This window comes from Hypanus sabinus, chromosome 29 (genome assembly GCF_030144855.1).
Source record: "Hypanus sabinus isolate sHypSab1 chromosome 29, sHypSab1.hap1, whole genome shotgun sequence".
In the NCBI taxonomy this organism is placed as follows: domain Eukaryota; kingdom Metazoa; phylum Chordata; class Chondrichthyes; order Myliobatiformes; family Dasyatidae; genus Hypanus; species Hypanus sabinus.
In genome coordinates this window covers 34,361,290-34,377,252 of record NC_082734.1, presented here as the reverse complement: position 1 = coordinate 34,377,252, position 15,963 = coordinate 34,361,290, and the positions used below count along the sequence as shown (strand labels likewise).

General features: G+C 43.9%; 1 protein-coding gene across 2 annotated transcripts in view; it reads right to left on the bottom strand.

Moving 5' to 3' along the window:
• The window catches only part of LOC132383230 (uncharacterized), a 31,879-nt gene extending 16,394 nt beyond the window's left edge, over positions 1–15,485 (bottom strand). Inside the window, exon 1 of one of the 2 annotated variants that reach the window (XM_059954137.1) lies at positions 14,820–15,485. In XM_059954137.1, coding sequence (XP_059810120.1) covers positions 14,820–15,165 — 346 coding nt within the window. In that variant the 5' untranslated portion in view covers positions 15,166–15,485. Of the gene's footprint in view, positions 1–4,462; positions 5,548–14,819 lie in introns of those variants that run through there. The other variant, XM_059954138.1, reaches the window with a different exon arrangement.
• Positions 15,486–15,963: the final 478 nt, after the last annotated feature.

The window sequence follows — 15,963 nt, the reverse complement described above, 5'->3', positions numbered from 1 at the left end:
ACACATCTGTGACAGGTAAAAATCATCTTCAATCTTTAAATGGAGAGAGACTGCAAATGGGTGGTATAGACAGATCTGCGGGTATTCTGTACACAAGTCTTAAAAGGTTAGAAGAATCACAATCCTCATAAAGAGGTTAAGAAGGCAATGTCGAAGTTAAAGAGAGGAAGTTTTCTTCCAGATGTAGACTGCTGACGCTGGTACATCTGGAATACTGTGCACACTTTTGATCCCCTCACCTAAGCGAGACAGCAGCACTTGAGACATTGCAGAGGATATTCCTGGGATGAGAATGTTGCTCTGTCAAGAAAGGCTAGACAGTTTGGGTTTGTATTCTTTGGAGTTTAGCAGAATGAGGAATAACCTCATCCAAGCAAATAGATTCCAAAGGAGTTCAACTGAACTCGACAAGAGGGAGAGTCACAAACGAGGATAGAGGCACAGTGGAAGGGTCTAATAATTTAATATGCAGGTGAATAGAAGCTTCCTAGCTCAGTCAGTAGTGAATCTCATGAATTCTCTGCCCCTGAGAGTGATGGAGTCCAGATTATTTGAGATATTTAATTCAGAATGAGATAAGTATTTGAAAGATTGAGGAATTTTTAAGCCAGATTGGGAAATGGTGCGGAGACGAAGTTGAGGCTGTCATATTGAACGGTGGGGCTGACTTGAGGAGCCAGGAGGCCATCTTTGCTCCTGTTTCCTTGTTCTTGAAAGGCGCTATGATTGACTTTCTATTCTATACAGGTTCCATATCACTGTTTGATGTCAGTCAGAGTCCCTTTAAAGATTATCCTGAGGTCACAAAGCATTTTAGGATCAATCTCAAAGCTTTTTGGGCAGGTTCAACCTACAATTTTTTTCGTGAATGTGTACATTAGAGTAGTGGTTATGGTGCAGGGCCAGAGGCCAGTGGTTCAAATCCCTCTGTGCCAAGTTGTGCATGTGAACAGCAACTTGTGGTTGGTATGAGAAAAAAAATATTCAGGGAAGCTGCTGGAGTGTGAGAAAAACCAAACTAGTTTACTTACATCTTTCAGGGAAAGGAAACTACCCTGCGTATGATGTCCGATTCCACAGACACCAAGCACCCAAAAAATATTTGAGTGAATGTTTGGTTGTCAGGGCAATAACTATATCCAAAAAATTAAGTCCCTCAGACATTTGCCCCAGTTGTTTTGGGGGATTAGGACCTATGGCAATTATACTGCCCAGAATTACTGAGAATTGTGGATTGTATGCAGCCACCTCTCCATTCACTCTGTCTCCACTTCCTGCTGCCACAGGAAAGGAGCCGAGGTCATCAAGGGTCTCACACCCTGGTCGTTTGCCCCACCAGAAGGTGCTAAAGCTTGAGAAAAAGAATGAGCTAAAAAATGGCAGATGGGATTTAATGGGGACAAGTGTGCTTTGGGAGAACCATCTAGGGCAGGTCTGATACAGAGAGGAGTGTGGTAGAACAAAGGTATATGGGAATACCGGTCCATAATTCATTGAAAGTGGCATCACAGTAGATAGGGACGGAAAGAACGCTTTTGACACATTGCCCTTCATAGACCAAAGTACTGAGTACAGAAGATGGTATGTATAAGACATTTTGGTCCCCTGTCTACAGGAAAGATGTAATTAAGATTGAAAGAGTACAGAGAAAATTGACAAGGATGTTGCCGGGACTGGAGGACCTGAGTTATAAGATAAAATTGAATAGGTTAGTGCTTTATTTTCTAGAATATAGAAGATTTACGTGAGGTGTACTAAAATTATGAGGGGAATAGGTAGGGTAAATGCAAGCAAGCTTTTTCTATTGAGGTTCAAGGAGACTCCAAGTAGAGATCATAGATTAAGGGTGAAAGGTGAAAAGTTGAAGGAGAACATGAGGGTTCCTTCAGAGAGTAGTGAGAGTGTGGAATGAGCTGCCAGTGCAAGTGATGGATGCAATTTCAATTCCAACATTCTGAGTGGTCTGGACTGGTACATGGATGGCAGGGATATGGAGGGCAACGGCCTATGTGCAGGTCGATGGGACTAGGCAGCTTAAATGGCTTGGCATGGACCAGATGTGCCAACGAGCTTGTTTCTGCGCTGTAGTGTTCTGTGTCTCTATGACTCTAACATGTACTGCCACACTCTAGGACAGCTTCTGTCCCATTCTTTATCAGCCTCGGCATGGCTCTTACTGCTCTGGTCTTCCCCTGGGTTGTAATTACTTTTCCTTTTCTGCTACCTCAATGTGCTTACATTTGGAATGATCTGCCTGGATGGCAAGTGTTGTGTTCGATATGAGGAACAGTGCAGGCTGCCAGCCTCCAGGACCCTGCTTGTACAGAATGTGAACTCCTCCCATGTGGGCGTGACTAACTGAGAGGCACAGGAATAACACTATTAACTACCACTACAGCAAGCATGTATCTTGCTGTATGAATAACCAATTACAAATTACCCTGCCCCGATATCTACCCAGCTTCTCAATCACTATTTTTCAAGAAAGATTGCAGTTACTTCTTGGTGGCCTCCACCTGCGACTCCATTTCAAAGCCAAAAAGTTGTTTCACTGCAGAGACGTGAGCACAAGAATCCAGCAGAAGTCTGAACAGGACAGGCCATTCAACCCATCAGAAAGCATTCCTTCCTTGGGTCATTTGTCGTATATCCTTCATGCATAGAAGGATTCCCATAGGGAGCAGTTAATAGGTATTGGGAGCTTATCCCCATCACTTCCTCTTCTTCATTCTAAAGTGATGCCCCTCTACTCTGAGGCTGTGCCCTCTGGTCCAGTCTAACCTCATCATACGAACCATCCTCTCCACATCCACTCTATTGAGGCCTTTCAACATCTGACAGGTTTCAATGAGGTCACCCCTCATTCTTCTGAATTCCAGTGAGCAGAGACCCGGAGCCGTCAAACGCTCCTCATATGACAAGCCTTTCAATGCCAGAATAATTCCCGAGCCTCGTTTGAACTCTCTCCATCCTTCCTTAGATGAGGTCACGATACTTACCAGTGTTTTATAAAGCCTCAACATTACATCCTTGCCTTTATTTTCTAGTTCTCTTGAAATGAAGGCTAATTTCGTATTTGATTTCCTTCCCATCAACTCAAACTGCAAGTTAACCTTTGGGGAATCCAGCACGAGGACTCCCAAGTCCCTTTGCTCCTCTGATTTTTGAATTTTCTCTCTAATTAGAAAATAATCTGCCCTTTTATTTCTTCCACCTAAGTGCATGACCATATACTTCCTGACAATGTAATCCACCTGCTACTTTTTTTGCCCATTCTCCTAGTCTGTCTGAGACCTTCTATAACTTCTGTACATCCTCAAAACTACCTGCTCCTCCACCTAATTTTGTACTGTCCGCAAACTTGACCACAAAGTCGTCAATGCTATCGCTCAAATCAATGACATGCAGTCCCACACAGACTTCCGGAGAACACTACCAGTCACCAGCAGCCAACCAGAAAATCTCCCTTTATTCCCACTCTTTGCCTCCTGCCAATCAGCCAATGCTTTATCCCTGCTAATACCTTTCCTGTAATACCATGGGCTCTTAACAGCGTCATGTGTGGCACCTTGTCAAAAGCCTTCTGAAAATCCAAGTATACAAGATCCACTGATTCTCATTTGTCTATCCTGCTTGCTATTTCTCCAAAGAATTCGAACAGATTTGTAAGGGAAGATTTTCCCTTAAGGAAACCATGCTGACTACTGCCTTTTTTATCATGTGTATCCAAGCACCCTGAAACCACATCCTTAACAATCGACTGCAACAGCTTCCCAACTGCTGGTCAGACTAAATGGCCTATAATTTTCTTTCCTCTTCCTCTCTCACTCCTTGAAGTGTGGAGTGACATTCGCAATGTTCCATTCCTGCAGAAACATGCTGGAATCACGATCATTACTAATGCCTCCACGATCTCTTTAGCCACCTCTTTCAGAACCCTGGGGTCTATACTATCCAGTCCAGGTGACTTATCTATGTTCAGACATTTCAGTTTCCTAAGCAATGGCTAGGAAATCACTGACTTCTGTCCACTGACACTCTCAAATTTTCGGCATACTGCTAGTATCTTCCACAATAAATGACGATGATGATGACATCGGCTCAGGCCTGAGAGGCCAGCGCCGGGCATTTTCATGCCTTACAAGGTGCGGAACAAAAGACTGTGTGGCGCACCACTCCTCACACAGACATCTCGCAGTCCTTTTTCTTTATTTTACGAAGTCAAGTTGCAACTCAACACTCAACCCGGCACAGATGGAAAGTGTACTCTGGACTGGATTCGAACCCGGGAACCTCCGTCCACAATAAAGACTGATGCAAAATACTTAATCAGTTTGTCTGCATTTTCTTGTCCCCCATTACTACCTCTCCAAGCACTCCGATATCTACTCTCCCCTCTCTTTTATACTTCATGTATCTGAAGAAACTTTTGGTATCCTCTTTAATATCTTGGTCAGCTTACCTTCGTATTCCATCTTTTCCTTCTTTATGAGTTTTTTAGTTGCCTTCTGTTGGTTTATAAAAGCGTCCCAATTCTCCAACTGCTGGTTTTGACTTCTCGTGTTAGCCATGTTTGTGTTATCCTGTCTTTGAAATAATTCTGTCTCTATGGGATGTACGTATCCTGCTGAATTGCTCCCAGAAATCCCAGCCATTGCTACTCTGCCATCATCCCTGCCAGTGTTCTTTTCCAATCAATTCTGGCCAGCTCCATAATAAAAGTTCTGCATTTATCTAGTCCAAAGATCACGTTTGTATCATTAGAAAATAGTTCTACTATTTGAATCAATTGCTTTACCTTTACTGATGAAGGAGCACATAATTCAAATCATCCATGTATAGATTGGTCAACGTATAATTCGTTTGGGTGTCTCTGATTTGATCCCCTATTTTTGTCTGATTCAGTAAATTAGAGAGTGGTTTAAAGCTAGACAAAACCACAATGGGCTTAGAGAATCGCACTGGAAAATGCCTCGGTTTATTTTGATATCATAGTTGTTCTTTTTTGGTTGTTAATAGAGAGGGTGATTATAGTGCGCCAATGTTTCATCACCTTCAGACAAAAGGAGTAGCCACGGGTACTCGCATGGGTCACAGCTATGCCTGCTTTTTGTCAGCTACGTGAAACAGTCTATGTTCCAAGCCTAAACTGCTGTCACCCCCAACATTTCCAACCCCACATCAATAACGGCATTGGTGCTGCTTCCTGCACCCATGCTGAGCTCGTTGACTTCATCAACTTTGCCTCAAACTTCCACCCTGGTCCATTTCCAACACCTCCCTCCTCTTCCTTGATCTCACTGTCTCTTTCCCTGGAGACAGCTTATCCAAAGATGTCCATTATAAACCCACAGATTTTCACAGCTACCTGGACTACACCTCTTCCCACTTGGATACTTGTAAAAACACCATCCCCTTCTCTCAATTTCTCCGTCTCCACGGCATTGCTCTCAAATGAAGCTTTCCACAATGAAGAAGATGTCTTCCCTTCCTCCACCATCAATGCTGACCTTGGCCCCATCTCTTCCATTTCACACAGGTCTGCTCTTACCCCATCCTCCCACCACCCCACCAGGGATAGGATTCCTCTTGTCCTCACCTACCACCCCACCAGCCCCCACATTCTCAGTAACCTCCACCATCTCCAACAGAAACCCGCCACTGAGCACATCTTCCCCTTCCCACAGAGATTGCTCGCTACGTGATTCTCTTGTCCATTTGTCCCTCCCCACTGATCTTCCTCCTGCAAACAGAACAGGTGCTACACCTGCCCGTACACCTCCTCCCTCACTACCATTCAGAGCACCAAACAGTCCTTCCAGATGAGGCAACACTTCACCTGTGAGTCTGTTGGGGTCATCTATTGTGTCCTGTGCTCCCAGTGCCTCCTGCATATCGGTGAGATCTGACGTAGATTGGAAGACTGTTTTGCCAAGCACCTACACACCATCTGCCAGAAAAAGCAGGATCTCCTGGTGACCACCTATGTTAATTCCACTTCCCATTTCCATTCTGTCATATCAGTCCAGAGCCTCCTTTACTGTCCTGATGAAGTCAGGCTAAAGTTGGAGGAACAACATCTTAATTTCCGTCTGGGTAACCTCCAACCTGATGGCATGAACATCAAACTTCTGGTACTTGCCCTCCCCTCCCCGCTTCCCCTCACCATTCCCCATTCCCTTTTCCCTCTCTCTCTCCTTATCTCCTTACCTGCCAATCACCTCCCCCTGGTGCTCCTCCCCTTTTTTTTCCATGGCCTTCTGTCCTCTCCTATCAGATTCCCCCTTCTCCAGCCCAGTATCTCTTTCACCAATCAACTTCCCAGCTTTGTACTTCACACTGCAGCCCCCCCACCCCACCCAGGCTCACCTATCACCTGGTGTTTCTTCCTCCCCTCCCCCACCTTCTAACTCAGACTCCTCATCTTTTTGTCTCCAATTCGGATGAAGGCCTTTGGCCCAAAATGGCGACTGTACTCTTATCCACAGAAGCCGGCCAGCCAGCTGAGTTCCTCCAGCATTTCGTAAGTGTTGCTCAGATTTCCAGCATCTGCAGATCTTCTCTTGTCTTTCATCAAATGTTGTGGGAATTTCACAAGTATTGGGTGTGGTTTATGAATAATAAGAACTTCTATTAACTATGAGTGTGGGACAGAATCAAATTCTTTTTGGTAGTCAATATAACAATATGAAAGATTTCTGCTTCTCTGCCGGGCTTGATTTAGAATTACGGAATCTTTTATCAGTTGTGCTATACATCCTTTCATACCCTTACACATCCTTTCTGCTCTTCTGCAAGTATATTGTTGTTGTCTAAGTGAATGGTGATTACTTTTCTTATTTCCTCCTTCTCCACCACACCTGCTCTCAGGATGAGGCTTTTCGTTCTAAAGTGAAGGAGATGTCCTCCTTTTTCAAAGAAAGGGGCTTTCCTTCCTCCACCATCAATGCTGCCCTCAACCACACCTCTTCCATTTCACACACGTCTGCTCTTACCCCATCTTCCTGCCACCCTACCAGGGATAGGGTTCCTCTTGTCCACACCTACCACCCCACCAGCCTCTGCGTGCACCACATAATACTCAGTAACTTCCACCATTCCTAACGGGATCCCACCACTAAACACATTTTTCCCTCCACCCCCCCCCCCCCAGCCACCACACCTTCTGCTCCCTAGGTGACTCCCTCATCCATTCGTCCCTCCCCAGTGATCTCCCTCCTGACACTTATCCTTTCAAGTGGAACAATTGCTACACCTGCACCTATACCTCCTCCGTCACTACCATTCAGGGCTCTGAACAGTCCTTCCAGGTGAGACGACACTTCACCTGTGAGTCCGTTGGGGTCATCTGCTGTGTCCAGTGCTCCCGATGTGGCCTCCTGTATATCGGTGAGACCTGATGTAGACTGGGAGACCGCTTCACCGAGCACCTATCAGAAAAAGCGGGATCTCCCGGAGGCCACCCATTTTAATTCCACTACCCTTTCCTTCCAAAATGTCAGTCCATGGCCTCCTCTATTGTCGCAATGAGGCCACACTCAGGTTGGAGGAGAAACACCTTATATTTCGTCTGGGTAACCTCCAACCTGATGGCCTGAACATCGATTTCTCCATCTTCAGGCAATGGCTCCCCTCCCCAGTCCTTCACCATTCCTCACCCTCTTTTCCCACTCTCACCTCATCTCCTTGCCAGCCCATTGCCTCCCTCTGATACTCCTCTCCCCTTTTCTTTTTTTCATGGCCTTCTGTGTTCTCCTGTCAGATTCCCCCTTCTCCAGCCCTGTATCTCTTTCACCAATCAACTTTCCAGCTCTTTACTTCATCCCTCCCCTCCTGGTTTCACCGATCGCCTTGTGTTTCTCTCTCCCCTCCTCCACCTTTGAAATCTACTCCTCAGCTTTTTTTCTCCCGTCCTGCCAAAGGGTCTCAGCCCGAAACATCGACTGTACTCTTTTCCATAGATGCTGCCTGGCCTGCTGAGTTCCTCCAGCATTTTGTGTGAATAACCAAAGAGCTTCAGGAAGATGGTAGAACCATCCGGAAGGGGTGGTGAGAGACATGGTTAATACAGAATTCCGACAGTAGTTTGGAAGGAGTCTGGTCACCCAGGCTTTCAAGCTCCTGTATCACCTCCATGAAGGTAGAAGGAAGAAAAGGGAATGGCCAGAGTGGCAGGCATCCTCGATGATATCATCAGCCTTCCTGAAGCAACGCACCATGAAGGTGGACTGGATGGAAAGGTGTGACGAGCCTGTGATAGATGGACTGTCTTTACCACACTCTGTAAGTTCCCTCATCCAGAGCACATGTGAATTTGTGTGATTAAGGGGAGATCATATGATATTGAAATGTTTTAAGTGTATGAGAGATCACAATAAATGTGTAACCTAAACCATTACCAGAACACCATTACTAAACCATTACCAGACCACCATTATTAAACCATTACCAGAGCATCATTACCGGAACACCATTACTGACCATTAGCAGAACACCATTACCAGAACACCGTTACTGACAATTACCAGAACACTATTGCTAAACCATTACCAGAACACCATTACTGAACCATTACCAGACCACCATTATTAAACCATTACCAGAGCATCATTACCGGAACACCATTACTGACCATTAGCAGAACACCATTACTGACCATTAGCAGAAAACCATTACTGAACCATTAGCAGAACACCATTACTGACCATTAGCAGAACACCATTACTGAACCATTAGCAGAACACCATTACTGAACCATTACCAGAACACCATTACTGACCATTAGCAGAACACAATTACTAAACCATTACCAGAACACCATTACTGACCATTAGCAGAACACCATTACTAAACCATTACCAGAACACCATTACTGACCATTACCAGAACACTATTGCTAAACCATTAGCAGAACACCATTACTGAACCATTAGCAGAACACCATTACTGAACCATTAGCAGAACACCATTACTGACCATTAGCAGAACACCATTACTGAACCATTACCAGAACACCATTACTGACCATTAGCAGAACACCATTACTAAACCATTACCAGAACACCATTACTGACCATTAGCAGAACACCATTACTAAACCATTACCAGAACACCATTACTGACCATTACCAGAACACTATTGCTAAACCATTACCAGAACACCATTACTGAACCATTACCAGAACACTATTACTAAACCATTAGCGGAACACCATTACTGACCATTACCAGAGCACCATTACTGATCCATTGCCAGAACACCATTACTGACCATTAGCAGAACACCATTACTGAACCAGTGCCAGAACACCATTACTGAACCATTGCCAGAACACCATTACTGAACCATTACCAGAACACCATTACTGACCATTAGCAGAACACCATTACTGAACCATTGCCAGAACACCATTACTGAACCATTGCCAGAACACCATTACTGACCATTGGCAGAACACCATTACTGAACCATTAGCAGAACACCATTACTGACCATTAGCAGAACACCATTACTGAACCATTAGCAGAACACCATTACTGAACCATTAGCAGAACACCATTACTGACCATTAGCAGAACACCATTACTGAACCATTAGCAGAACACCATTACTGAACCATTGCCAGAACACCATTACTGACCATTAGCAGAACACCATTACTGAACCATTGCCAGAACACCATTACTGAACCATTGCCAGAACACCATTACCAGAATACCATTACTTACCATTAGCAGAACACCATTACTGAACCATTGCCAGAACACCATTACTGAACCATTAGCATAACACTATTACTAAACCATTACCAGAACACCATTACTGCACCATTAGCAGAACACCATTACTGAACCATTACCAGAACACCATTACTGACCATTTGCAGAACACCATTACTGAACCATTACCAGAATACCATTACTGACCATTAGCAGAACACCATTACTGAACCATTGCCAGAACACCATTACTGACCATTAGCAGAACACCATTACTGAACCATTGCCAGAACACCATTACTGAACCATTGCCAGAACACCATTACTGACCATTGGCAGAACACCATTATGAACCATTAGCAGAACACCATTACTGACCATTAGCAGAACACCATTACTGAACCATTGCCAGAACACCATTACTGAACCATTGCCAGAACACCATTACTGAACCATTACCAGAACACCATTACTGACCATTAGCAGAACACCATTACTGAACCATTGCCAGAACACCATTACTGAACCATTACCAGAACACCATTACTGACCATTAGCAGAACACCATTACTGAACCATTAGCAGAACACCATTACTGACCATTAGCAGAACACCATTACTGAACCATTAGCAGAACACCATTACTGAACCATTACCAGAACACCATTACTGACCATTACCAGATCACCATTATTGACCATTAGCAGAACACCATTACTGAACCATTAGCAGAACACCATTACTGACCATTAGCAGAACACCATTACTGAACCATTGCCAGAATACCATTACTGACCATTAGCAGAACACCATTACTGAACCATTGCCAGAACACCATTACTGAACCATTGCCAGAACACCATTACTGACCATTAGCAGAACACCATTACTGAACCATTAGCAGAACACCATTACTGAACCATTGCCAGAACACCATTACTGATCATTGGCAGAACACCATTACTGAACCATTAGCGGAACACCATTACTAACCATTAGCAGAACACCATTACTGAACCATTAGCAGAACACCATTACTGAACCATTTGCAGAACACCATTACTGACCATTAGCAGAACACTATTACTGAACCATTAGCAGAACACCATTACTGACCATTAGCAGAACACCATTACTGAACCATTGCCAGAACACCATTACTGAGCATTAGCAGAACACCATTACTGAACCATTGCCAGAACACCATTACTGAACCATTGCCAGAACACCATTACTGACCATTAGCAGAACACCATTACTGAACCATTAGCAGAACACCATTACTGAACCATTGCCAGAACACCATTACTGACCATTAGCAGAACACCATTACTGAACCATTGCCAGAACACCATTACTGAACCATTGCCAGAACACCATTACCAGAATACCATTACTTACCATTAGCAGAACACCATTACTGAACCATTGCCAGAACACCATTACTGCACCATTAGCAGAACACCATTACTGAACCATTACCAGAACACCATTACTGACCATTTGCAGAACACCATTACTGAACCATTACCAGAACACCATTACTGACCATTAGCAGAACACCATTACTGAACCATTACCAGAACACCATTACTGACCATTAGCAGAACACCATTACTGAACCATTGCCAGAACACCATTACTGACCATTAGCAGAACACCATTACTGAACCATTGCCAGAACACCATTACTGAACCATTGCCGGAACACCATTACTGACCATTGGCAGAACACCATTATGAACCATTAGCAGAACACCATTACTGAACCATTAGCAGAACACCATTACTGACCATTAGCAGAACACCATTACTGAACCATTAGCAGAACACCATTACTGAACCATTGCCAGAACACCATTACTGAACCATTACCAGAACACCATTACTGACCATTACCAGAACACCATTACTGAACCATTGCCAGAACACCATTACTGAACCATTAGCAGAACACCATTACTGAACCATTGCCAGAATACCATTACTGAACCATTGCCAGAACACCATTACTGACCATTGGCTGAACACCATTATGAACCATAAGCAGAACACCATTACTGAACCATTGCCAGAACACCATTACTGACCATTAGCAGAACACCATTACTGAACCATTGCCAGAACACCATTACTGAACCATTGCCAGAACACCATTACTGACCATTGGCAGAACACCATTATGAACCATTAGCAGAACACCATTACTGAACCATTGCCAGAACACCATTACTGACCATTAGCAGAACACCATTACTGAACCATTGCCAGAACACCATTACTGAACCATTGCCAGAACACCATTACTGAACCATTGCCAGAACACCATTACTGACCATTAGCAGAACACCATTACTGAACCATTGCCAGAACACCATTACTGAACCATTAGCAGAACACTATTACTAAACCATTACCAGAACACCATTACTGAACTATTAGCAGAACACCATTACTGAACCATTACCAGAACACCATTACTGACCATTAGCAGAACACCATTACTGAACCATTAGCAGAACACCATTACTGACCATTAGCAGAACACCATTACTGAACCATTAGCAGAACACCATTACTGACCATTAGCAGAACACCATTACTGAACCATTAGCAGAACACCATTACTGAACCATTACCAGAACACCATTACTGACCATTACCAGAACACCATTACTGACCTTTAGCAGAACACCATTACTGAACCATTACCAGAACACCATTACTGACCATTAGCAGAACACCATTACTGATCCATTACCAGAACACCATTACTGACCATTAGCAGAACACCATTACTGAACCATTGCCAGAACACCATTACTGAACCATTAGCAGAACACTATTACTAAACCATTACCAGAATACCATTACTGACCATTAGCAGAACACCATTACTGAACCATTGCCAGAACACCATTACTGAACCATTACCAGAACACCATTACTGACCATTAGCAGAACACCATTACTGAACCATTCGCAGAACACCATTACTGACCATTAGCAGAACACCATTACTGAACCATTAGCAGAATACCATTACTGAACCATTACCAGAACACCATTACCGACCATTAGCAGAACACCATTACTGAACCATTAGCAGAACACCATTACTGAACCATTACCAGAACACCATTACTGACCATTAGCAGAACACCATTACTGAACCATTAGCAGAACACCATTACTGATCATTAGCAGAACACCATTACTGAACCATTAGCGGAACACCATTACTGAACCATTACCAGAACACCATTACTGACCATTAGCAGAACACCATTACTGAACCATTAGCAGAACACCATTACTGAACCATTACCAGAACACCATTACTGACCATTAGCAGAACACCATTACTGAACCATTAGCAGAACACCATTACTGACCATTAGCAGAACACCATTACTGAACCATTGCCAGAACACCATTACTGACCATTGCCAGAACACCATTACTGACCATTGCCAGAACATCATTACTGACCATTAGCAGAACACTAGTGAAGAGTTTTTGGAGCCAGTATCTTTATGCCTCAGAGCTCAGCAATGCTGTGAGTCATCACTGCCTCGAGGTGAACTCATGACACTCTGCATGTTATTAAGGGTTAGAAACCCTCCCTGAATCTTGAAATACTTGAATGGACATGTGAAGATTGTTGGATTTCAGTTAATATGAGAATTCTCCTTATCACGCATTTGCCTTCTCGTCATCTGACATCCCACCTGTTCAGGGAAAGATTGGCTGAGACAATATGTGACCAGTGTAACGTTCCCACCAAGCTGAGCAGTCATAGCTAGAGGAAACTAATAAGTTAAGGACTTGGAGTTAAAAATTAAGGTTTTTTTTCAAAGATTAGCTTCATTTGTTACATGTACATTGAAGCATCAAAGCATATGTGTTGTTACTGTCAATGACCATGCTTCCAGAGCCAAAATAGCATGGTCACAATTTATTAACCCTTTCTAAACCATCTCATCTTTGGAATATGGGAGGAAATCAGAGCACTCAGAGGAAACCCACAGACACATTGAGAATGTACAAGTTCCTTGCAGACAGTGGCAGAACTGAAGCTGTAAAGTGTTACTCTAACCGCTACACCATCGTGCCACTTTCTCCAGACGTCGGTCATTTGAAAGATCTCGGCCTTAGATCCTGACTGTTCGCTTCTGTCCGTGAATGTTGCTTACCCTGCTGAGTTCCTCCAGCACGTTCTGTGTGCTGCTCCAGCTAAAAGAAATGTTCCCTCGGGAAACTGCTGAACTGCCTGAGTTTAATGATATTGATATAACTGCAGGTCACTTGGCCCCTGAAGAGATGACCTCTCTCAGAGGTCAGTGGTAAAGCAGGGAAAACGTTCTTTGCTTGTAAGGCTCATGGTGTATCAACAGAGCCAAGTGATCATGCATACAGTGACGTGATAAAAGAGTTTATTGAATGGTTCAAGCAGAAAGCTTCCTTACAATATTGCTTAATTTTTTTGTTGTCTTTCCCTCACTGTGTACTAATCTCCTTTCACCAGGAGCCCGTCAGACCTTGCTTCATCAATCCTCACCCGCCCCAAAGTGTTTTCACAGGAACTTCACTGTTTCTCAGGGGTAAAAAGTTTAATTGCAATTCTTAGGGGAGTGGAAAGTTCACTCTGTCTCCAGATCATGAGTCATAGGAGCAGCATGAGGCCATTCAGCCCATCAAGTCTGCTCCATTGTTCAATCATGGCTGATTTATTTTCCCTCTTAACCCCATAACTCCTCATAACTTTTGACACCTTTACTAATCAAGGGCCTGTTAACTTCCACTTTAAGTATACTCAATGACTTGGCCTCCACAGCCATCTGTAGCAATGAATCAGACTTTAATCGCCAAGTACCTGTGCACATACAAGGAATTTACTTCCGGCAGATGTTGTCTCTCTGCTCATAACAGATGATAAATATAAATGAAAATATAGATTATACATACAGGTAGTGCAATCCAAGTAATAGTTAGCCGACAGTTAACCAGCAGTTAACTGTTCAGCAAAGTGACCGCAGTAGGGAAAAAACTTCTCCAGTGCCTATTAGTCTTAGTCTGGAGGGATCTGAAGCGCCTACCAGACAGAAGCAGTTCAAACAGTCCGTGCGCAGGATGGGAGGAGTCCTTTATGACGTTCCCCACCCTCTTCTTCAACCTGGAAGAGTATAGGTCCACAATAGAGGGCAGGGAGGCTCCAATGATGCGCTCGGCAGTCCTCACTGTGCGCTGTAGTCTGGTTCTATCCTGCTTGGTGGCGGCTCCAAACCACACAGTGATGGAGGTGCACAAGACAGACTCAATGACTGCAGTGTAGAACTGCAGCAGCAATTCCTGAGGCAGACCATATTTCCTCAAGAGCCGCAGGAAGTACATCCGCGAATCCCACAGATTCACCACCCTCTGGCTAAAGAAATTCTTCCTCATCTCTGCTCTAAAGGGACATCCTTCTTGTTACAGGTATCAACCCTCAGCAATACTGATCAGTCAGGCACAGAGAGAATCTGCATTAACTGGCAAATATCTTCATTGGCTCAGTTCACAATGAATTTACCAAACCGATGCACCCCCACTCAGTTTCATGGACCCTCTCCGAACAGTCAAAGAATACGAAAGGAATCAGTGCTGGCTATGTGAGGAAACTTAAACACTCCCACTAACATCTTGACTACATTCTACAGAGGCGTGGTTGAGAGTGTGCTGACCTTTTGCATCATAACCTGGTGACAAGAAGGCCTTGCAGAGGGTGGTTAGGGGAGCAGAGAAGGCTATTGGGGTCTCCCTATCATCTGTCCAAGACTTTCAGAGTCGATGCCTCCAGAAGACACCGTACATCATTAAAGACCCCTCACACCCTCTCCATGAACTGTTTGTTCTTCTGCCATCAGGCAAACGTTACAGGAGCATCAAAACTAAAACCACAAGGCTACTAAACAGCTTCCTCCCACAGGCAGTCAGACTGCTAAATAGCTGCTCTACCTGACTCTGCTTTGGACACTTTTAACTTGCACTGGACACTTATAACTTGTTTTTAACTGACATGTGGCTGTTGTGTTTTACAATTTATTGTTGTGTTTACTATTTATTGTTGCATTAGTTATGTTATGATTGCACTTGTCCCTGGGAAACGCTGTCTCATTCTGCCCTGCAGAGCTGATGTACGGTTGGAATGACAATGGAGTTTTTAAATCTCTTGAATCTCTTCTTGATCGCAGTGTCATTTCC